At 40.3% G+C, this 24,902-nt stretch overlaps 1 protein-coding gene across 2 annotated transcripts in view; it reads right to left on the reverse strand.

Moving 5' to 3' along the window:
- The window catches only part of SNX1 (sorting nexin 1), a 56,511-nt gene that overhangs the window by 1,932 nt on the left and 29,677 nt on the right, over positions 1–24,902 (reverse strand). Inside the window, exons 3-13 of one of the 2 annotated variants that reach the window (XM_069098337.1) lie at positions 21,750–21,883; positions 21,317–21,383; positions 17,325–17,368; positions 16,216–16,357; positions 15,440–15,518; positions 14,920–14,995; positions 13,716–13,829; positions 13,182–13,275; positions 11,818–12,023; positions 1,807–1,950; positions 615–695 (exon numbers count right to left, since the gene is read on the reverse strand). In XM_069098337.1, the coding sequence (XP_068954438.1) occupies positions 615–695; positions 1,807–1,950; positions 11,818–12,023; positions 13,182–13,275; positions 13,716–13,829; positions 14,920–14,995; positions 15,440–15,518; positions 16,216–16,357; positions 17,325–17,368; positions 21,317–21,383; positions 21,750–21,883 (1,181 nt within the window). The remainder of the gene's footprint in view (positions 1–614; positions 696–1,806; positions 1,951–11,817; positions 12,024–13,181; positions 13,276–13,715; positions 13,830–14,919; positions 14,996–15,439; positions 15,519–16,215; positions 16,358–17,324; positions 17,369–21,316; positions 21,384–21,749; positions 21,884–24,902) is intronic. The other variant, XM_069098338.1, reaches the window with a different exon arrangement.

Here is a 24,902-nt window from a genome sequence, read left to right on the forward strand (position 1 = left end):
AGATATACACACACACACACACACACATATATATATATATATATATATAGATAGATAGATAGATAGATAGATACAGATATATATCTTTTTTTTTTTCCTGAGTTGGTATTTGGCTCTGGGGGCTTGCTTATAAGAAGGATCTCGTGATTCCCTGGTCGAGATTCTGAGTGGCCATATGTTCAGAGCCTGTTTGTTGGTCTTTATTTCTCTGCTTGTATTTTTTCTGAAGTTCAGGGTGCTGACTTTTTCCTTGAACAATGTGATTAAAAAAGATTATTGACCCCTTAAACAGCTATCTTTCCTAGTAAAGCAGGTCTAAGAACCTGTGCTAGCAGTCATCCTGGGTATGCCGGTGTGGTTGCTACTATAATCAGTCATACTGGACAGCACAGGAGCTCTGTCCTGTAAGGATGGGAGAGGGAGGGAGGCGGAGCAGTTCAATCTCATAGCATCCCAAGACAGAGGGAGAGTGATACTCATGGGAGCCCTGGAGAGAGGAGCTCGGCAAGGGACCCAAGGAATGTTTGAGAGAAATAGCTCATAGCACAAATGAAAGGGTAGCAAACCAAAGCTAGAGAGTAGAGCAAGAGAGAAGAAAGGGAGTCACATCATACCTCAAACCTTATCACTTCTTTGCGGACCACTGCTGAAATTCGTTCAAAGTCCCTTTCATACTGAGTCACACGAGATTCCCACTAGGCAGAAAAGAAAAAAAAACACAATTCTCTCAGAGTGTCATGATGGATCCCCAGGAAGTGGTGAGCCGTGCTCCTCACCAGCCAGCACTCTTGCCTCCTCCTCTCTCTCACGCATCACCACACATCAGCAGTGGAGCTCACATGAAGGGGAATTACTGGGCTATCCCCTTTGCCAATGGTTGATCACAGAGCAAGATGTTACCATATGAATAGACACAGGCTATTCAGAATCACTGAGAAAACTAGGGTCTTGATGTTTTAGGGGAATCCCAGAGAATACAGGTCACACTGTAAAGAAGAAAACATACCAAGATGCAGAAATAGCCCTGGCTAGGCATAGGGAAGGGACTTCTTACCCCTTTAGTCAGAGGGATACTATCTTATAGGGACAGATACTGGCTGAAAGAAGATTCAGCGCATAGTTTATACAGAAAATAACTAACAAGGTTAGCTTGAATTGTCGAGCTCCTCATTTGGGACAGCCACACCTTATCTACTTTGAGCACCTTTCAGGAAAAACAAGGAAGAGATCTGCTACATACTACATTGTTGTGTCTGACTCTTTTTTTTTTTTTTTTGCTTTTTTGGAGGGGCTTGGAGTGACTTGCCCAAAGTCACATGGCTAGTAAGTGTCAAGTGTCTGAGGCCGGATTTGAACTCTGGTTCTCCTGACTCCAGGGCCAGTGCTCTCTATTCACCGCACCACCTAGCCGCTCCTGTGTCTGACTCTTCCTGAGCCCATTTGGTGTTTTCTTGGCAAAGATGCTAAAATGGTTTGCCATTTCCTTCTCATGTTATAGATGAGGAAACTGAAGCAAATAGTGAGTTGCCCAGGGTCACCTAGCTAGTAATCTGAGGTCACTTTTGAACTCACTAAGAGATGTGGAGGAGGCCAGATTCAATGAAGCAAAGTTAGTAGAGCTGGGCAAGACTATTTTACATTAGGAGCTCAGAGAGCATCTGATATGAAATGCTAATTCAGAGAGCTAGTATTTCATACTAGCCCTCAGTTGTACTAGTGCTAGAACAGTAAAATGAAACCTCTGGCACAAGAGCCTATGTTGCTGTGGGGCAGGAATGGAGGACCCTTCTACCTGGATGGACTTACTTCTGCAATCTCATCTTTGGCTTGCTGCAACTTGTCAGGTTTATTGGCCCACAGTAGCCTGGCCTCAGTTTCCCGTTTCTTCTGCAACATGGTCTGGGCATCCTGCCAACGTTGCCAAGTCTTCATTCGATGGTCAAAGGCACCCTACCAAGAATAGTTAAGACTGAACATTTGGCAGTTATCCATAATCTTGGGGCTAGGACATCCCTAGGGTGTGGAATTCTATAGTTACATGAAAAAATGATCTAAATCACTACTGATTAGAGAAATGCAAATTAAAACAACTCCAACATACCACCTGATACCTATCAGATATGACAATGGAAAATGTTGGATGTTGGAAGTGATGTGGGACACTAATGCACTGTTGGTAGAGTTGTGAACTGATCCAATCATCCAGGAGAGTCATTTGGAACTATGCCCAAAGGACTATAAAACTGTGCATCCTCGGATCCAGCAGTACTACTACTGCTAGGTCTGTATCCCAAAGCCATCCAAAAAAAGGGAAGAGCACTTATTTGTACAGAAACATTTATAGCTGCTTTTTTTGTGGTTGCTAAGAATTAACTGGAAATCAAAGGGATGACCATCAATTGGGAAATGGCTAAACAAGTTGTGGTATATGATTGTAATGGAATATTATTGTGCTGTAAGAAATAACAAGCAGAATGATTTCAGAAAAACCTGGACTTACATGAACTGATGCATAGTGAAGTGAACAGAACCAGGAGAACACTGTATACAGTAACAGCAAAATTATTTGATAACTGTGAACGATTTAGCTATTCTCAGCAATACAGTGATCTAAGACAATCCTAAAAGACTCATGATGAAGCATACTATTTTTCACTTTTTTTCATTTCTTTTGTTTCAGTCTTCTTGTACAAAATGACTAATATGGAAATGTTTTACATAACTGCACATGTATAACCTATATCTGATTGCTTACCATTTCAGGGAAGGGAAGGAGTAATAGAATTCGGAACCCAAAACTTTAAGTAAAAATGTTAAAAAAAAAAAAAGACATGGAATGACTCATGAACTGATTACAAAAAACTAAGCAGAACCAAAACAATTTATAACACCAAGATCATAAATACAAAGTTCAGTGCTGACTGACAGCTGTTCTGCAACTGATCTATCTCACAGAACTGCCCAGGTATTGAGAAGGTAAATGATTTGCTCACGATCACAGAGCTAGAGGTATCCAAGGCAGAACTCAGACTCACATCATCTTGACAATGAGGCCTGCTCTTTATCCACAATGCCACATTGCCTCCTGCCCTCTTACATTGAGTCTTGTCCATATCCTCCTTCATCCCTCCTTCTAGCCATGTGGAACTTGTCATCTTTTTAACTCACACATTTCTTTGGCAACATCCTTTATATGGTCTTACTTTCATAATTCGTTGTTAGAGCCCATTCATATCTACCAGGGGCTGGCCTCATCCTTTGGGTAATCCTTAATTTCAATTTTGAAACTATAGCATTCTAAAGAGCAAGTATCAGTCAAGATAACCTGAGTCTAAGTCCTGCCTTGGACACCACTAGCTCTGTGATCCTGGGTAAATCATTTGCCTTCTCAATACCTGGGCAATTCTGTAAGACTGATCAGTTGCAGAATAGCTCTGTCAGTCAGCATTGATGGAGGATGTTTCTTTACCAAGCTGCTTTCCTGCCCCTGGAAACATTCTAGGCTCTGGAGGTACAGACAGAAGGGTGAAGCCACTGCTATGCTGGAAAGCTGACATTCTGCTGGAAGGAAACATGTTTCCAGAAGTCAACAGAAAATAGATATATGGTAAACGATTCAGGGGGATGGAAGCATATCACAACTATTGTTGTGTTTGGGCTTCGTTTTCAAAGGGGACCATGGCATCAGGGAAATGATGACATAACTTGGAGTTGACTTGGATTTCAGTGAGGAAGGACTTTGCAAGGTCACCAGCCTCACTTTCTCCTGTAGAGATCACAACTAGCAATATCACTGGAAGAATACTAGTTTAAAAAAAAAAAAAGACCCTTTTTTTCTGGAAGTTTGGAGTCACTAAAAGAACTTACTGAATTTCAAAAAGCAACCCAGCCTACCTTCTTCTTTTGCATAAAATTCTAAGTCTAATTCATTGTTTGCAGTTTCTGTTCAAGACATATACACTGATTGGACAAGCTCTATAGGTTGTCCGTCTGACAGCATATCATTGTCTGGACCATCGACCCTCTTCAGCCACTTTTTTCCTATGTAGATAGTTAGATCAAACTCCTAAGTGAATACAGACCCCATCTGAGAGTGTTAAAGGTAAAAGGTGCACCTGCATGACCTCATCAGCCATGGGTGATCCTTTACACCTCAGACTCTATACTACAACTCCTCTTTAGCACTGACAGTAACTTCTCCCTGATTAATGACTTACAGTATTAACAATTAGAGTCAATGAACAAAGTTTTTTCTTCATGATTGTATGAACATCTGTCTTCAAAAGAACAGAAAAAGAGGGCTGAACAGGAACCTGAACCTCCACTACATCGAGCTTGCTGGTTTTCTTGGGAAGTATATTTCAAACTGAACATCCTAACTCTAATACTAACATGGCAGAAAGCTCACAGGCTGATAGAGGCAGAAGAAGAGTCTTGAAGGCAGCATTGAGAGATCATGGATTTGGAGTTGGGAGGGGCCTTAGAAGCCATCAAGACCAACCCTTTCATTTTATAAATGAAGAAACTGAGGTATGAGATCAAATAAATTGCCTGGGGAAGGAAGTATTTTTGAAACAGAGGCTAAGGTAAATTCAAGCTGGGGAACGGGGGACAATGGGTACAAACACATAGGTAGCAAAGGAGAAGATGTAAATTGTATCAACAGAAGTAGTTAAGGCTGGAAAAATTTGGATTCAATCAAAAAAGCCACACTTGAGGACCTGTAGGGACACATCTGGCCTCAAGGCCACCGGCTCCTCACCCCAATAAAGGTTTCTGAGTGTGGACAGGGAGGAAAGGATGCTTAAATCAAGATCAACTCTGTGTTGCAGGAATATTACTCATACAGCAGTGTTTAGAATGTATTTGGGCAAAACACTAGACACTAGGAGAATAGTTATGAGACTATTCCAGTAGTCCAGAGGAAGTGTGATGAAAGCCTGAACTAAAATTGAATCCAAATTTGATAGGATTTGGCAACTGACTCTTCTCTTGCCTCTCCTCTACAAAGAAATCACCTTCTTTCCCAATATAGCTCTCTCTCTTTCTCACCTAATAATGAACAAAAAATAAAAAAGAAAGGGAATCAGGAAAAACAGTTTGATGAAATTAACCAACACAACTACCAAGTTTAACTAGTTATATATAGTATTCCACAACCACGGTTTCCCCAACTCTGCAAAGAAGAGAGGGAGGTATAGCCTCCTATTTCTTTTTCAAGGTAAAACTTGGTCATTACAACTACACAACACTCCGTTTAGATTTTCTTGGAGGTGTTACTCCTTCCACAGTTTTGCAGTCTTTGAGTATGTGACGTTTTCCTGGTTCTGCGTGCTTCCGCTTCTCTGCATTACTTATATTCATTGTTATGGCACAGTAATATTTGATGACACTCTTAAACCACTGTTTGTTTAGTCATTTCCCAACCAGTGGTCATCTGTTTCAGTTTTCGCTACTATCAGTGTTTTGGGGTACGGATCAGAAATACTGGATGCAGATATTTTTTCCTCAGTCGACTTCTTACCTTTTTATCCTAACAAAAGCTTTTCAGTTTAATATTCTTGAAATTTGCTAGCTTATCTTTGTGATCACCTTGTTGGTTAAGAACTATTCTACTTAGCCATAGCTGTGGAAAGAAGGTGATGTAAAAGGAAAAGGTAGCAATAAGAAATTTAAAGATGTTGTTAAGCTCAAAACTGAGGAACGGCTGATAAGGAAGCAAAGAACACACACACTTTCTCTGCCAAGAATGAGACGAGAAGGATTTATAGCTAAGGTAAGTAAGAAGATGGTAAGAGCGCACCTAATGACTCTTGATGGATTCATCAGGCTCAGATGAATTATATCCTTTGGTATGGAAAGAAATGGAAGATGATTGCTAAGCTAGTAATTATCACTGCGAGATTGTGGGAAACAGCAGCGGTGCCATAGCATCAGAGAAGGACAAATGCTCTGGCATTTTTTTTTTTTTTGCTTTTTGGAGGGGGGAAGGCAGGGCAATTGGGGTTAAGTGACTTGCCCAAGGTCACACAGCTAGTAAGTGTTTTAAGTGTCTTGAGACCAGATTTGAACTCAGGTCCTCCTGACTCCAGGGCCCGTGCTCTATTCACTGTGTCACCTACCTCTGGTATTTTTTTTCAATAGAAGAGAACAAATTCTGTACACTACAGGTATATCAGTAAGCTTGATTTTGATTCCTAGGAAAAGAATAGATCATGAAAGAGACAGCTGATGATTATCTAAAATGTAAAGCAGTGATCACAAAGAACCAGTTGGGTCTAATCCGGAGCAGGTCAGGCCAGAACAACCTACCCCATTTTATAACAGGATTACCAAACTGGAAGATAAGGAGAATGACAAAGACTTTACTGGATTTCAGCAAAGCATTAGACAAAAGCTCCTACTGTTCCTGATGGACAGATAAGAACTACACATTAACACAATTAGATGCATTTGGAACTGAGTGAATGGCCAGATTCAAAAAGCAGTCTTTATGACACCAGGCTAACTGGGCTATTTAATGTTCTCTATCAATGATGTGGATATAGGCATGGAAGGCGTATTCACCCTGAGGTGCAGATGACACACTAGGAGGGGTAGCTAATGTAATGAATGACTGACTTGGGATCTAAAAAGATCTTGACAAATTAGAACTATATGTAGGTTGATAAAATTCAATAGTGGGGAGTGTAAAGTCTTACAGCAATGTTAAAACAAACAAAAAAAAAAACGACCCTGATTTTACATACGTTAGATGGAAGGAACCATGATTAGGCAGCAGTTTGTTTGAAAAAGCTCTAGAGGTTTTAGTGGACCCCAACCACAACATCAAACAGCTATATAATATGGCAGCCAAAAAAAAGTGAATATAAAATCTCAGACCGCATTAAGAGGCATAGCTTCCAGGAATAAAGAGATGATTGTCTATTTGTATCCCCTCCCTTCTCAGACCAATCTGGAATATTGTATTTAGTTGTGAGTCCTACCATTTAAGAAGCACACTGCTAAGCTAGAGAGTGTCCAGAGAAGGGCAACCAAAACTGTGAAGGATCTTCAATCCATGTCATGAGGATCAGCCCTGGGGCTGTTTAGCCTGAATAAGAAAAGCCTAGCAGAAGAAGGGGCTAAGACTTGTCTTCAAATAGCTGGAGGGCTCTAGTGTGAAGAGAGACTGGACTTTTTCTGCTAGGTGAACCCAGAAGCACTGGATGGAGGCTGCAAACAGTCCTGTTCAGGCTGGATGTCAGGAAGACTTCCTAGTGATCAGAACAGTTCAAAGGGGTGCCTTGCTTGTCTGGCACATAGTAGGCACTTAATAAATGCTTGCTGACTGACTTGTGGAGTTTCCCTCCAGGGGGCTCTCCATGCAGAGGCTGTCTCATGGGGACAGAACAGATGCCTGCTGAGGTTCCTTCCAACTCAAAGGATGTGACATGCATGACCTGAAGATAATACCTGAAGCTCAGGCAAGGATGATATCACAAAGGGGACAAAGTCAGGAGAAAGGAGAAAGGTTAAGGCTGTTAGGAGACTTACAATTCAAGGAGAGAGTGCAAAACTGACTGAGAAACCATCTGGTTCGACAGCAGGGATGTCAGAATCACAGAAACAATTCCTACAGCCATATCTTGACTAAAAAAACCACAAGTTAACATTATCTGTGTTGTGTTGTTTTTTTTAATTTATTTGGTTTAACACTTTCCAATTCCATTTCAATCTGGTTTGGGCTGCATTGAAGAGCTCCTGGCAGTGAGTTCAACACATGTGTCCTACGAGCTCCTGGCAGTGAGTTCAACACATGTGTCCTACAATGTATCTGCCTCATGTTTTTTCCTGATATCAAATCTCTAAACAGTTCAACAGTTCAACAGTCCTAGGGCTCTAAAGAACACTTACAAGAGCTGTCATCATTTACAAGTGAGTTCCTTTCCTTTACAGACTTCAAGCAGCTGCAGGAGATCTCAAGAAGCAAAGGCCAGCCTTTTTTGTACCTTTTCAGATCTTTACTTCGTTCCCCAATTCATTAGTCTGGGGGGATGCCTTCCTGGTCTCCTTAGTATGGGGCCTTTGCCAGCACATGGCTCCTGAAGTCAGGGTGGGAGAACAGGGGCTGCTACAGTTCAGCTTCCCAAATAATGTTTCTTTAATCCAGCTACAGCTTAGTTGATATTACTAAGAAAGGCAGGAATAAATGAAATTTTATGGAATGACATCTCACCTCAATATAATTAGGTAACAAGTATTTATTAAATAGTTATAGGCCAAGCAGTATCCTTGGTGACAGAGATATGAAGACAGAAGAAGAAATAGTCCTTGTATTAAAGGAATATATTGTTTTCTGTCAGGGGAGGACATGATCACACAACTATAAACTATCCACACAAAATAAATCACAAAGTACTGGGGGGGGGGAAGAGAAGGAAGAAAAGCTTCACGGAAGAGGCAGACTTCCAGAGATACAGGTGAGACTAGGGCCGTATTCTAGGCATAGGAGGCAACCTGAACCACAGCCCAGACACACACTGGGGTCACTGAACACATGTGAGACAAAGCAAGAAAGCCACTTTGGGGGCCACAGAATGTGTCAAGGGGAGCAGTACATGATAAATCTGGAAATAACAAACCACTCACTGGAGGCTATTCTTCCAAGCATAACCCGGGCCTAATCCAATGTGTGTTAGTTGCTATTATTCTAGGCTCAGAACAGAGGAAGAAGAAGCCGCCCTCATTTCCCCAACACTAACCAACATCGAATGGCAGTGAAGCCGGCGCCACTAAAGTTCTCCAGAAGCATATGTCTAGAAGGAGTAGCCGTGTGCTCATGGGACGGCTAGTGCCACAAGCCCAGAAGTCGTGCTATGCTAAACTCTACTTGGGGACTCCGGAGGAGCCTCACCAGCTGAATGACCAATAAAGAAGCCTTCCTGGAGCACAGAGTGTCCTTCGCAGAGCTTTGCCCAGAAATAGTTCCATTTTCAGATATTTCTAGTATCAGGACACAGCTAGTTCTAGGGGTTCCACTGGAGGTTATTCTTTAAACCTCCCAGTCTTTATCATACCAGAGTTGGTGGCAAAAAGACAGAAAGAAAATTCATGTAAGAGAATGAGCACAACTCCAATAAACAGCTTCACTGTTCCGAATAAAATGTAACAGTAGTCATCCCCAGCCACAGCTTCCTTCGTGGCTGGGTGTAGATGCTTACATGCATACACAGGCCCCTTGGCCAGGGCGTGGGAGATAGGCTGGTTTCAAGGCAGAGACTCTCCTCCTCTGACATTAGGCAGCAAACAGTTCTAAGGCTGCTTTTACAAGACAGACAGGAATGGAAACTTTAAATAAGTACTTGCTTTCAATTTGGAGACATTCTCTTAACCATTTCTTCGTTGCCTGATTATTAATTTGTACCTGATATGAACCAGGAGAGTGGCATGTGCCTGGATGTCAGCAGTGCCAGGCCAAGCTAGGCCAGCCTTTGCTCCTGCAGTGACAGCATGTGGTGCTCACATTGAAGCATCAAGTGGGTGAGAAGACAAGATTTTTTCCATCTCATGATAGAAAAAAACCTATGGAGCAAGTTCCTCCAATAAAGATCTCATTTTTAACATATATACAAGGAACTGATCCCTAAGTGATAAATGGTCAAAGGATAGGAACAAGAAAGGAAGAAACCCAAACTACCAAGAGCCATATGAAAAAAAAGTCCCAAGTCATTAATAACTAGAGTAATACAAATTAAAGTAATTCTGAGGGAGGTTCTACCTCATACCCTTCAGACCAGCCAAGCTGACAAAAAATAAAGATGACAAGTGTTGGAAGTTTGAGGAAAATAACATGTTATTATGCACTACGGGTGGAGCTATGAATTACTCTGGCCAATCTGGAACACAATTTGGAACAATGCCTAAAAAGAACCAAACTGTGAATACCCTTTGACCTAGCAATACCACTATTAGACCTGTGTCCCAAAGAGATGAAAGAAAAGGACCCATGTGAACAAAAATATTTATAACAACTTTTTATAGTTGCAAGGAACTGAAAACTAAAGGGGTTCCCATCAACTGGGAAGGGTTGAGCAAAGTATGGTATGTGAACCCCACAGTATAGAAAGTCAGGTATTAGCACAGTCCTGGTACATAGTAGGTGCTTAATAAATTCTAACTGACTGATGGAATCTTATTGGGCCATAAAAAATAACCAGAGACAGGAACATAGGAATGGATACTGAATGAAGTGAGCAGACCTAGGAGAATGAGTTATACAGTAAGAACATCATCATAACGACAAAACTCAAGAGTTCAAATCCTGCTTTTTTTTTTTTTAAGCAATTGGGGTTAAGTAACTTGCTCAAGGTTACACAGCCAGTTATTTCTGGGTGTGGTGCTGAGTATCTGAGCCCAGATTTGATCCCCAGGTCATCTCAACACTGGAGCAGGTGCTCTTACTCACTGAGCCACCTGGCCTCCCCTAAGCAATTGGGGTTAAGCAACTTGCTCAAGGTTAAATGGCCAGGTGTATCTGGGTGGGTGCTAAGTGTCTGAGCCCGGGATTCGATCCCCAGGTCATCCCGACACTGGAGCCGGTGCTCTTACTTGCTGTGCTACCTGGCCGCCCCCAAATCCTGCTTTAAAGATTTAATAGATACCTGACTCTGGGCCAGTCACTTAACCTCAGCTTGCCTCTGTTTCTTCATCTAAACATGGAGATAATAAAAGCAGCTATCTCCTAGGGCTGTTGGGAGGATAAAAGGAGATAACATATATAACAGGCTTTGCAAACCTTAAGAGTGTTATGTGAAAGTATTCTCACAGTGCAATAACCAATCAAAGTTCCAGAGAACAAATAATGAATTATGCTACCCACCTCCTGAGAGGGCAGTGATAGATTTAAGATGAAAATGAGACACATGGGGTGGGTAGGTGGCGCAGTGAGTAAAGCTCTGGCCCCGGAGTCAGGAGGACCTAAGTTCAGTTCCAGCCTCAGACACTTAATACCCACACCAAAAAAACTAGCCATGTGACCTTGGGCAAGTTACTTAACCCCAATTGCCCTCCAAAAGGAAAAAAAAAAAAGAGGGACACACTATTGCCAGTGAACAATTTTGGAATTTGTTCTGCTTGATAGTTTTTCTTCCTTTTTTTTTTTAAATGGATGTATGTTTGGGCAAAGGGATGAAGAAAGGAGGTGGAATATAGAGAAAATAAATGCTTAACTGATGTCCCCTGGCCCCCCCTACCCCCCAAAAGAAATCCCTAAGGCACAAACGCCTCATCAGTTAGCTGTTAAGAGGGTAAAGCACACTAGGGCTGAAGGGCTCCTGGCTTCAAGAAGCCAGCCAGCTAGCCAGAACAGAGAAGCAGATGACCCCCATCATCCACTTCTTACAAGTTACATTAAGTAGTTAACTGCAACTTACTATCTACAGTTTTAGTATACTGTTCATAAGTGTTGTGTTAAACATTCTAATAGTTATATATATCTTAAGATCCAGATAATTTAGGGTAATAATAATAGCCCACATTTTATATATCATTTAAAAGTTTGCCAAGAGTTTTACATACACGATCTTATCTGATCCTCTCAAAAATCCTATGAAGTAGGTGCTGTTATTATTCCCATTCTACAGATGAGAAAACTGAGTCTGAGTGAGGTTAAGTGACTGGTCCAGCTGTGAATAAACATCAGAGGCAGGCAGGGTGCAAATTCAGGTCTTCCTGGCTTCAAGTTTACCACTGTAATCACTGCATGCCATGGAAGAAAAGCAGCCTTCTTTGGTGAACCACAGGCAGAAAGAGAGGGTGGCCTCGAGGGACCCTTACCCTAACGATGGCCAGGAGGCGGATGTAGTCACTCAGGAGCTCAGCTAAGAGGAAGAAGTCGTTGCTGGCTTGCTCCTGGTGCAGCTGTTCAATCTTCTCCTCCACCTCTGCCAGCTGGGACAGAGCCCGGGAGAGGGCTGTGTTGTCCTCAGAACTCCCAAGCATGGCCAGACTCTTTGCAAATTGTGCTGTGTTTAGTGCTAACTCTGAGAAAAGGAGCAAAGAGGGAACCATTTGAAAAAGTAAGAGTAAAACACCCCTCACCTAATCTTACACTCTTCAGCGTTCTAAAAGACCCAGCATTTCCTTGAATAAAAAAGATCACACACCCTGAAATGGAAGGGAGTACAGACCATCTAAATCCAACTTTCTCATTTTACTTGATGAGTAAACTGAGGTCCAGGGCCTACATGTAGTGATGTGTCCAGGGTTCCACAGGTAATAAGTGACTAATCCAGATTTGAACCCATGGTCTCTGACTCCAGAGTACGTGTTTTTCCTACTTTACCACACAACTTCACTAGCCTTTAAAGATGTTCCTGTGTTATCATGGCCAAAAACGAATGAGACCAGAAAACCCTTGCTCTCACCTACTTTGTGGCTAGCCTTCTAGTAATGAAGATCTCTTCACCCAAAGGCTGAAAAATACATGATACAGTTCCTGGAGATTAAGGGGGAGAAACCCCACACTCCTTCCAGAACATACAGCACTCAAGTGCTGTACAACTCAACTGGTAACCAAAAGTAACAGTATATACTGAAATATAAGGAAGAGTTATTTTGTGAGAGACACACAGAGAGTGCCAGTCTAGGGTTTGAACAGGTTGACTTTCTAAATTATAAAATACCATAGGACCATTACTATCAAGTTTAGATATTATATTCCTCACTTCTTCCTGTCACACTATTCATCAATATTTTCAGAGAGCTAAATGGAAAGGAAGAAGTCAAATTAGGCCAATTTAGCTGCTTCTTAGCAGGTCTCACCAACAAAAAGGCCACAGTGTCACTAGATCAAGTAAAACTAGGATATCCATGGCTTCTCCCCCGTCCCCTCCATCTAAGCTGTAACGGCATTAAAACGGCAGAGCAAGAAGTAATGTTATTTAAGATAGAAACCAACAAAACAAGTAATTTATAAAGAAGACATTATGCCCTAGCAAAATGCTGTACTGGGGCTCCTTTCCTTATAGCCTTCTCAGTTAGAAATGAGGCAACACTACTATGGCTAAAAAGTCCTCCTTCTGTCAGGAAATGCAAGCTGCGTCTTTAAGATCTAAGCTCACCCGAAGAGACGGGACGAGCACTTCAGCTCTTATCCCTCGGCCCTCCTCCAATTCCAAGCACATCCCAGAAATCATTACCTTTCCTATGGTTGACTAGAGTTTCTACAACAGTGTGCAGTTTTCGTAAACGCTGCTCCTCACACTCCACCTCCTGGAGCTTCTCCTCAAACCACTGAAATAGAGACAAGCCAGAAACTAGAAGGAGTTGTTTTTGTTTCTTGGGATTTTTTTTGGAGAAGGGAAGAATGGTTTTTCAGTTTCCCTAGACATTTACAAGATAAATAACTGAACATTCTCAAAGGTGGTAGCCTTGGATCTTCAGGAAATCGAAGGGCTACTGAAGAACCAAGGGCTGAGAGCCTACAAGACAGGCAGTGGGGCAGAGTGGAGAGAATGCTGGTCCTACTAGCAGGGGAGACCTGCTCTGTACTGCCTATTCTGATACTTACTGGTTGCCTCACCACTGGCAAATCACGTTGCCTCCGTGTGCCCTACCTTCCTCATCTGTAAAATGAGGATAAAATCTGTAGTTCCTGACAGAGCTACTGTGAGGATCTAATAGAATGATGTATGTAATGATTACAAACCCCAAAGGGGCACAAGGCTACTCACAATGTCAGACTCATTCATCTTGATGGTCATTTTGCTCACTGCATCAGTAGCTTTGTTGAACATCTTGAGGAGACCAGCTCCACTCAATGTCTGTGTACCCACTGCTCGTGGCAACTGTAAGAGCAAGTAGACAGAGGTGATAAGTCATACCTGAAAGATACCAGCCTTTAATTCTTCCACATTTAGTACAATTAAGTGTCAAACAGATGATAGTCACTCCAGCTCTTAAATGAAGACATCTGCCCAAAACCCCTAGCTCTCTCCTAAGTTGCTAACTTTATCTCACATCAGTGTATATATATATATATATATATATATATATATATATATATATATAAAACCTGTAACATACTTAATTCTCCAACGAACCTGTGAGGTAAGGGTAAACTAGCCACATCTGGTGGATACTTCAGTTTGAGAATTTAAGAAAGACCATTAATTGATTAATGTGGATCTTAGAATTAGAAAGGTTTCATTTCATAAAAAAGGTGAGGTGTTTTCAAAATACAAGTACTTAAGAGAAAACAATGTGCTATAAGCTGGGCAAGAGGCTGGCAACAACTCTTCCCCCATCTCTCATCCCCCCAGAACAGATTTTTAGTTCTACAGACCATTGCAAGGAGATTCTACTGTACAAGAATCATTAAACTCAAACAAAAATCACTCCACATGGATTTTTTTGGTTTGTGAAAGGGAGACAGAGGAACTACTGTCAATACAGAATCAGGATGAATAATTCAGGACCATATGAAATAAACAGAACAAATTCTTTAGTTATTATGTGTAGAAGGCAAGTCAATCATGTGTATTAAGTGGTCAAGTGACTTTATACTGAAGTCTCCCAGACCACCTAGACCTGATCTCCTCAATATGGTTTTATTTGAAATCAAAAGTTCTCTTGAACTAGCATCATAAAAAAACAGGACTTAATATGTCTTTAAAAGGTATGCTATGTACTCAACCCGGGCAAAGGAACAGGGAAGAAAAGATAAAAACACAAGCACCCCATTATTTTCATTCTGCTTTCATTCAGTGGAAAAATATGAATCACAAGACCAGTCTGACATGACTCAGTATGTACACAGCAGGTGCTCAATAAATTTGATGAGTAAGATCATGAATATACTCCCTCCCCACAAAAGCAGAAGTAAACTCTAGAAGCAGACAGCCCTCTGAAGAAGAGTTTGATCTACCCAATATTTACCTCTTCCTTTTCTAAGAACTCTCTGACATCAGGATCCTGTAACATGGTGGGATGGTTCACAATCCTCTGAAGATACCTAGAAAAAGCAATGCATTCCACTAATGTACCCGGACTCACAAGTCTTAAACCAATTATGGACCTTATACAACTCTGTTTCCTGACACAACTTTTTCCCTCACTTAAAACATTCCCATTCCGATTAGGTATTTGGATATGCCTGGGCTAGTGGACACATTGGAAGTTACATTATTAACAACCAACCAGGCGAAACATCATTCAAGAAGTAGAATATGATTAACCTTTCTGAACTCAGGACAGGAAGAGCAAAACAGTACTTTTCCCCTGGATAGGTAGGAAAAATGTTTAGAAAGAAACTAAAATAGAGGGGAAGAAAAATCTCAACATGCTCAATGTGATTTGTTAGTTTCCATTCATCTAGCCAAAGTATCATTGCTAAGAATCAGCTCTGATTGAAATTTATACTAATCAGGAAGATCTCTACTCTTCACAGCACACTTACCTTTCTAGAGCAGCCCTTCTTTTTTCTAGAAATTCTGCAGAAGAAGAATCTTCTTTCCCAACTTTCACTTTAGTCATTCCTGGAGTAGAATTTGAAGAAAACAGTAAACAAATATGCAACAGGACAAGTTTGTGACGAAGCCAATGGGCAGAAGAACAATAGCGATAAAAATGTAACACTGCAAAATACAACCAAAAAGCATAATTATGTGATCAAACAAGCACCAAAAATTTTTTTAAAAAGGTTAGGTGATAAAGTAATGCCTTAATAGACTGATTATATTAAAAACAAAGACTAACTCTATATTCCATAACCTGAACCTTTATAAGTAATATCTTAATATTAAGCACCAGCGTACCCCACAGGGCAGATGTTAAATGAGGGAAGAGAGATCTTCAGCCACTGTACTTCAGACTAAGATTATGAAATTTCCTGTTCTCAAATGGTATCTAGAAGGAAAATTCTTAGTCCCCCAGTCTTTGATAATGTCACGGACAAATCCTGGAGTTTGAGGCCCAAATCCTCAAATACTCCCAAATAAAAAAGAATAAAAACTTGTTGATTTAATTGTTTGAGTGATTTCTAAGAAATCTAAGAGACTCCCTTTCACATAGTTGTGGTGTTGCTAACAGGTGTATCTGTATACTTGAGATAATATTTGTAAAGTACCTAACAGTGCTGGGCTCAGAGTAGGCACTATATAAATGTTAGCTGTTATTGTTATATGCATAGAAAACCAACCTGCAAAATTAGAAGGCCACAAGCTACAACCTCACCTATTAAGCTCTTCTCTGGAGGAGGAGGGACAATAAATCCATTCTGCGAGTGTTTCTCTGAAAGTTTCTCATAGAGTCCCAAAAAATCACTAAATCTTCTTTTCACGGAAAATTGCTGACTTCTAAACATTGGCAGGCTGGTCTTGGGGACAAAAACAAGCAGAAGATTAGCTTGAAATTCACCATGCAGATCTCTTCTTTTCAATTTCTCAAATAGTTTCTCTAAGGAAATAAATGCCCCATTCCAGCTTAGACCTCAAGTTCTGGGGCCATCTAATCATACTCATCTATTATATAATCTATAGTATATATAACAATCTATATAATCATACTCATATCTCCCTCTTGCTTAAAAGGATATAGTTTCTGGTGGCAAAGAACCAATACCAGAGGAAAGAAACCAAGAAGTCAAAAATATCTGGACACACACACACCCATTCTCTTCCCTAACAAGACTATCAGTCACATGTATATGAAAAGACTGTCCATTGGGACACAGAAGAAGGAAAGAAGATTTAAGCTTCCTATGTGACATTTGAAAAGCATTAAAATGGGCTCTTGTACTAGCCTGGTATGTCCTGCCTCGTCTCACAAATACTGCCACACTCAAGGAGGCAGCTAGGTAGCATAGTGAATAAAGTGCCAGGACTGGATTCATCTTCCTGAAATCAAATTCAGCATCATTCACTTACTAGCTGTATGACCCTGAACAAGTCACTTAACCTTTTTGCCTCAGTGTCCTTATCTGTAAAATGAGCTGGAGAAGTAAATGGCAAACAGCTCAAGTATCTTTGCTAAGAAAACTGGAAATGGAGTCATGAAGAGTTGAACACAAAGGAAATAACTGCACAATTCAATTCTAACATTCAAATAAATTTCATTTCAAACTTTGCAACTGTTCCCAGACCTCAGGAAAATTTTGTAAAAAGTTATCTAGGGAAGCTATTGGAGTATAAAGGCTGGCTCCATCTTGTGTCAGAGACAAAAAAAAACTATAGCAAGGAAATTAAATGGCTTCTAATATAAAGCAGAAATTTCACAGCCACCTTTATTAGGAGAACATATATCTACTAAAAGTCTAAAGGTTCAGGGCTCTCTCTCAGACTCACCTGTGTTGTAACTTTGTAGGCCACATATGCATTCATACCATCTCCTGCAGAAGAACCAGGAGGAAACAAAAGTTAGTTCTCTGGCCAGTCTAACATTTAAACACTGCTCTAGATCTATGACACTCCTACTTGAAACTGGAAGCCATATAAGCTTTATAAGAAAGAACCTTGGGGGAAGAGCAGAGAGAGGGAAATAATGCAGATCTGAAAGTAAAATAGAATTAAAAAAAAATATATATATATATATACTTCTTGTGCTACAAAGTTTAACAAAGCCCTCTAGAAACTGGATTCCATTTTGCCTTAGGACTTGTACACTCATGTCATAGCGGATGCTGGACTTGTTCCAGTTTGATGGAAGACAATAGATTCAGCTTTTTTGTTCTGAATCCAGGCCTTATTTATACTCCAAGATCTGCATTGGCCCTTAACAATCAATTGGTTGTTGCCCTGCCAATATTTGGGCTGGTTACACACATCTGCCCAAAATGAAACAATTTGCTGGCTGTATCAAAAATAAGGAGAAAGGAGCAACGGATGTAAAAGGAAATAAGTGGTTCTATCCTTAGTCCAACTTTATGGATGGTTTGCTTTTTCAGATATTTGTCACAGTTCTCTCTACTGGGGCCATAGTACATTGACCTCTCTGATCTACGATGCTTGCCCAGAGCAAGAGAAGATTTTTCTGATGGACTGATGTCATACAAATCTCCCTTTCACAGGGAGACAAGAAGAGGGGGGAGGGTGTCATTTTTTCTGAAAAAGCCTTTTACTGCTGAATGATTTGAGATTCAAGAGACTGGTATTCTCTGCAACAGAGACCCGACCTGGTCCACTGGGGCATATAAAGGAACCACTGACAATCTGAACACAGAAAAAACATGTATTAGGATCTAGGCAGACAGAGTTCTAGTCCTGAGTTAGGTTTTTTTGTCCACCAATGATTTTACTTTCTCCCTCTCTTCATACCAAACAGTAAAATCTAGTTAACAAAGAGTTACAGTGATCTGAGCTCCTAAATTAATGCTGAAAAGGGTGGAGAGTGAAAGAGTTGTCCTAGATCAGAAAGAGCAATTGTCACAGTTGGATATCAAAGTACATGATCAGATGTGATAACTTTTATCAAAATTACTCAAAAACGAGTTCAGAAAAATAACAAAGTGGCTTTCTTTTCTTATCTATATAATTCCTTAGAGATCATTTTTATAGCATTTCGCTTCTTTAGTTTAACACATCTGTTCCTCATTAATATTTTTTCTTTATATGAGAATCCTACATCTGCTATCAACTAAAGTTCTGTGACCTTTTGCAGATTATTACTGAAATCCTATGCACTTCGTCTTATGCATTTAAAATAATTTTTTTGAGGTGGGGTCCACAAGCTTCACTAAACTACACAAAAAAATTTTAAGATCTCTTGATCTAGGAACCAAATCTAGGTCCTAAATCTATCTAAATCCAAACTTTTGTCAAAATGCCTAAAGGCCACTCACAATGTACATAGCAGGATATACCCCAAACTCCAATCCCATCAGGCATTTTCCAAAATGACCAAAAATTCTTAGTGTATCTATACAAATTTCATGAAAGCAAAATGCTGTAGATTGTAAAGAACTGAAGAGATGAAAAGTTAGTAACATTTTTCTTTGAATTTCATTTGCTTTATTAGTGCATGCATAACATACTGGAGAAAACCAAGAGAACTTCTCCCCTTCTCCCCCCAGAAAAGGGAGCGAGAGAGTGTGGGGAGCAGCCCATTATGAATGTTATTCACCTGAGCTGGTTTCCCAGATATTTTACAATACTTGAGACAAGAGGTCTACAAGGCTTCAGAGGATCTGAGAGGGAATTGGGGGGGTGTGGGGTGTGGGCAGAACGATTCTAATTCACTTAGCCATCAAGTATGAAGAATGAGAAGCACAAGCTGAATAAACAAACACAATAAACTGAAGGTGTAGCAGTGAAGATTAGACCTCAGATTTTAAAACAGTCTTGGGCAACTGCTTTCTGGGCAACTGATAGTGCTAGAAATCAAGGACCCACTAGATATGAGCTTTATTAGCTGCTAGAAAGAAGGTGAGTATAAAAGAATAAGATCTATAGAGTTTACATACTAGACCTCAGGCTTCCTCCCTACTAATCTAGTGCTCTTTGTACTAAACATTTGAAAAATTCTATCACTCCTGCCCTTTTTGTAACAGTTAATTCTCAGGGACCTGTAGAAATTGGAAATATGAGTGTGTGTACCTCCCTTCTCCTTTGCAATTTACTAGGACCCTTTAACTAACCCCTTCAAAACTTGGGTCTAGTACCAACAAGTTTATCTAAATTTTCAGTAGTATGTTAAGTGTTTTATGTACTTGGGGGAATTCCATTTGAGGACAAAGTGGGATGCTGTTAGATTAGAGATACCTACATATTTTCCCATTAGAAACAGGGTTTTCATCAAAGAATAAAGGTAATACAAATAATAATGACAAAAAGAAAGAAAGAGGGTTTTTCAGGCTGACTAAATACTTGACATCTCTCGCTCTTCAATTTTCAGGTTAGCATTTTGGGGCCAGAAGAGAAAACACAGTGATATTCACAGTTAAAATGCTATCTATGTGTCCTGTCCTGCTCCACTGTCCCCCATTAATCCATATTTCTAATCTCTATAAATGTCCACAGATGTTCAGCAGGGTTAAGTGAGAGTTTTCAAAAATCTTAGCAATTGAATACTCAATCCTCCAGGTGCCATTTTATTTTCCCTCTGTTTTAAAAGGCATTAAAACTAGCCTTTTAGCTCATAAAAGTACTAAAGAACCAAAAAAGGAGATATAATCATTGAAAACTAGCTATTAAAAAAGGCAACAGGCAATGGAATTTGTAAGATGTCTAGCAGAAAGAGCATTAGAGGGGCGGCCAGGTGGCATAGAGAGTAAGAGTGCTGACCCCAGAGTCAGGATACCTGGGATCAGTTCCGGCCTCAGATACTTGGCACCCACACAAAATAACTGGCCATGTAACCTTGAGCAAGTTACTTAACCCCAATTGCTTATTAAAAAAAAAAAGAAGCAATAGACTATGGGTGAGGAAGCCTAGGGTCTAGTTTCAGCTACATCAATAACTACCTTTGCAACTGTGGGCAAATGACTTCATCTTTTTGCATCAATTTCCTCATCTATAAAAAGAGAGTTGGACTAGGTGATCCCTAAGGTCCCTTCTAGCCTGAACACATTCTGATACCAGAATAAGGAAACGGAGAAGATAAAAGTAACCTGTTCAATGTCACAAGCTCATTAAAAGAAGATTTAGATTAGAATTTAAAAATCCTTCTTTCTAGTTTGGTGCTTAGGTAAAGGAAGAAAAAATCAGGTTTGGAAACCACTGCCTGTAATGGAAATGCAGATTTAAAGATCTTCCCTGCCCCTAGGCTAAAGTGCTACACTGCCTTAGGGAGTTTGCCACTTTGCTTTTGTATCAGTTGTGTCTTTCGGAGGGTGAGGTTTTGCACATCTCTACTGCGCACTTAAACTTAAAAGCAATGGGGGTAAAAAAAGAGAAGTATCCACTGTTCTAGAGTTATGAATACGCTCCTCAAACACAACACAAAGCCAGGAGGAACTTAATTCTTATTTTTTCCCCAGAGGGCTCAGAAAAGCCTAACCTGACCAAATTTCCACCTTGATGCATCTGTTACTTATTCCTAAAATGAAGACATTTCCATGCCACAGTAATGGGAATAAATAGTCTGTAGTGTGAAACTCAAACAGAAGGGGGGTGGGGAATAAAAGATACACACTAAGTCATGTGAATGGCTCCCTGTGGGCTGCTCCTGACTTAGTTTTAAAATGTCATGCTATGTTTTATTGCATTTTTATTTATTTTGTTAAATATTTCCCAATTACATTTTAATCAGGTTGTAGGGTTCTGAGGAGTAGTATGGCTTCATGTTTCATACCTCTGGTCTATTACACCCATTTTGTAAGGGGATTATGCAGGGTACTCACCTATCTTTTCTGGATCTGTTATGCAAATTGTCAGATCAAACTGGTCCTCCTGTTCTTCTTCCTCCAGCTTTTTGAAAAGAAATCATGGGAATTAAAATGCAGAAGAATGTTAGCCTTGTATTTACCTTATATTAGCATGCCACACTTAAAATAGCTATCTTATACACACATATTAAGCTGTATCTAAAATCAAGTTTGATCCCAAATCAAACAGTTGAACTGCCTAACACACATCTAGCAATCCTAGATGCTAATTATTACTGTGCTAAAAGAAAGCCTTTACACAGACACTTGGCAAATATACCTTCCTGCTGAAACTAGCATCTGTACTCAACACTAAGAGCCTTCTTTAGAGTCAGAGCCTTCCTGATCGACGTTTAGAATGACTAACAACAGCCCATTCTAGAATTCAACAACAAGACCACATTCTTACCTCCTCATAGTTCTTTGGCTGTGACTTACACGAAGAATTTGTGACTTCTTGGGGAGCAAATGAAGGAACTCCTTTGGCCAACTCATCCTTCTGGTGGTTGTGCGTGTTATCTAGAGAGAGCTCTACTGTGGCATCTACAAATAGAGAGGTTTTCCCAAATAAGATTAATACATCCAATGCCCCTCACAACTAAAGTCACAGATCTAATTCTATGTGGTCAAAGGACTGTAGTAGAAATCAGAAAGAACCCTCCTCCAAGATGGCGGCATAGAAGCAAGAAAACTCCCTGTGCTCCCCCCATAACCACCTCAAATACCTATAAAAAATGACTCTAAACAAACTTGAGGGCTACAGAACCCACAAACTGACAGAGAGAAACAAATCTCCCCCTGAAGACAGTCCAGAAGGCAGACAGGAAGGGTTCATCACAGTGCACCCCGCCTGAGCCCCTGGTTTTAGCCCCAGGGCACTCTCACCAGCCAGAGGGATGTCAGGAGAGTAGATCACCAGTAGCTGTGGTGGTTTCCAGAATTATCAACCCATAAATGCCAAAGACAAAGTGAGAGGTCAGTATAAACTTTGGGAACAGTGAGTCTGGGAGTGAGGTCCAGCCTCTGGCCCCAGAGGGAGAAGTGGCTGAGGTGTGGCGGCCACAACTGTGTGACTGCTTCAGAGCTCCTGGTCTACAGATTGTAGGGGGAGCAAGCAACCATTCTGAAAGGTATCGTTCTTGCTTTAACCTGATTGGATCTGGATTGCTGTCTAGGGTGGAGGTCCTGGGGTGTGTGACCAGTGAGCATGTGGATACTTCAGAGAGGGCAGCCAAGTAAGAGCTCCAGCCACTGAGAAAACCCCAGCGATTTGGGACAAAGCTCTCCTCTCTGCAAACAGAGTTCTACAGTGGCAAAAAGCTCAAAAGTCAAGTAACTGAGTGGCAACATGAGCAAACGAGGGAAGCAAAGCAAGCACAGCAATCCAACTCTGAATTCCTTTTTTTGGGGACAAAAAGGATCAAACCATGGAATGGCAGGAAGAAAACGAAGTCAGAACTCATGCACCAAAAGCTTCCAAGAAAAATATAAACTGGTTACAGGCCACAGAAGACCTTAAGAAGGATTTTGAAAACCAAATAAGAGAAGTGGAGGAAATATTGGGAAGAGAAATGAGAATGATGCAAGAAAATCATGAAAAGCGAGTCAAAAACCTGACTGAAGAAAATAATACCTTAAAAAATAGACTAAATCAAATGGCAAAAGAGGCCCAAAAACCCAATGAGGAGAAGAATGCCTTAAAAAGCCAAATTTGCCAGATGGAAAAAATCTCAAAAGCTCACTGAAGAGAATAATTCCTCCAGAATTAGATTGGAGCAAATGGAAGCTAATGATTTTATAAGAAATCAAGATACTATTAAACAGCTCCAAACAAATGAAAAAATAGAAGGCAATGTGAAATATCTCACTAGGAAAACCACTGACCTGGAAAATAGATCCAGGAGAGATAATTTTAAAATTATTGGACTAACTGAAAGCCATGATAAAAAAAAAAAGAACCTAGAAATCATCCTCCAAGAAATTCTCAATGAAAATTGCCCTGATGTTTTAGAACTAGAGGGCAAAATAGAGGTTGAAAGACTCCACTGATCACCTCCTGAAAAAGATCCCAAAAAGAAAACTTCTAGGAATATTATAGTCAGGTTCTGGAGTTCCCAGATCAAGGAGAAAATATTACAAGTAGACAAGAAGAAACAATTTGAATATTGTGGAAACACAATCAGGATAACACAGGATCTGGCAGCTTCTACACTGAGGGATGGAAGGGCTTGGAATACGATATACTGAAGGTCAAAGGAGCTGGGATTAAAACCAAAAATCACCTACCTAGCAAAACTTAGTATCATGTGTCAGGGGAAAATATGGTCATTAAATGAAATAGAGGACTTTCAAGCATTCTTGATGAAAAAACCGGAGGTGAATAGAAAATTTGACATTTAGATACAAAAAGCAAGAGAAACATGAGAAAGTAAACAGAAAAGAAATTATAAGGAACTTATCAAAATTGAACTATCTACATGCCTACATGGAAAAATGGCAATTGTAACTTATGAAATTTTTCTCAGTATGAGAATAGTTGAAGGGAATATAAATGTGTTTATATATGTATGTATGGGGTAAAACAGAATGGGGTAAATTATCTCATATAGAAGAGGCAAGGGAAAATGGTTACAATGGAGGGGAAGAACAGGAAGGCAAAAGGAAATGGGTCAACCTTACTCTCATTGAATTTGGCTTAGGGAGTGATATACACACTAAACAGGGTATCTCACCCTACAGGAGAGTAGAGAATGAGAGGGGGGATGATGGAGGGGAGGGCAGGTTGGGGGGAGGCACACATTTTTGTAAAGGGACAGGGTCAAAGTAGAGAATAGAACAAGTGGGGGGCGGGATAGGATGGAGGGAAATATAGTCAGTCTTTCACAATATATCCACTATGGAAATGTTTTGTGTAGCTACACGTATACAACCTATATTGAATTGCCTATCTTCCCAATAAGGGTGTGTGATGAGGGAGGAAGGGAAAGAATCTGGAATTCAAAGTTTTAAAATCAAATGTTTAAAAAATATATATATTCTTTTTTTACATGCAACTGGGAAATAAGATATACAGGCACTGGGGTATAAAGATCCATCTTGCCCTACTGGAAAGTTGGAGTGGAAATGGGAGAGGAAATAGGAAAGAGTAGATTGGGGGAAGGGATATACAGTGGTATCGCTGTTTTGGGGTGGTGGGTAGGGGAAAGACGGGGAGAAAATTTGTAACTCAAAATCTTGTGGAAATGAATGATGTAAACAAAAAATAAGCATAAAATTTAATTTAAAAAAGAAAAAAAAATCAGAAAGAAGGTATAATTGTCACTTTAGTTATGGCTTCCTGAAGTAATATCACAACTATCTTAAATATAACCTATCACAACTTATCTATCTGTAATACAGCAAAAACTGGTCTTGGCAGTCAAAAAAGATGTCCAAGTCCACACTCATGCACTCTCCTCAGGAGTAACCTCTCTATCCAGTCAGGGCCTATATGCAGATTTTACACATTGTGTTAATTACTAGAAGCTTGGTTACATGGTTTCTAAACCCATACTGATTAGAA

Source organism: Petaurus breviceps, unplaced genomic scaffold (assembly GCF_028583685.1).
Source record: "Petaurus breviceps papuanus isolate PSGF00001 unplaced genomic scaffold, PetGlider_PUasm1.0 37, whole genome shotgun sequence".
Taxonomy (NCBI): Eukaryota; Metazoa; Chordata; class Mammalia; order Diprotodontia; family Petauridae; genus Petaurus; species Petaurus breviceps.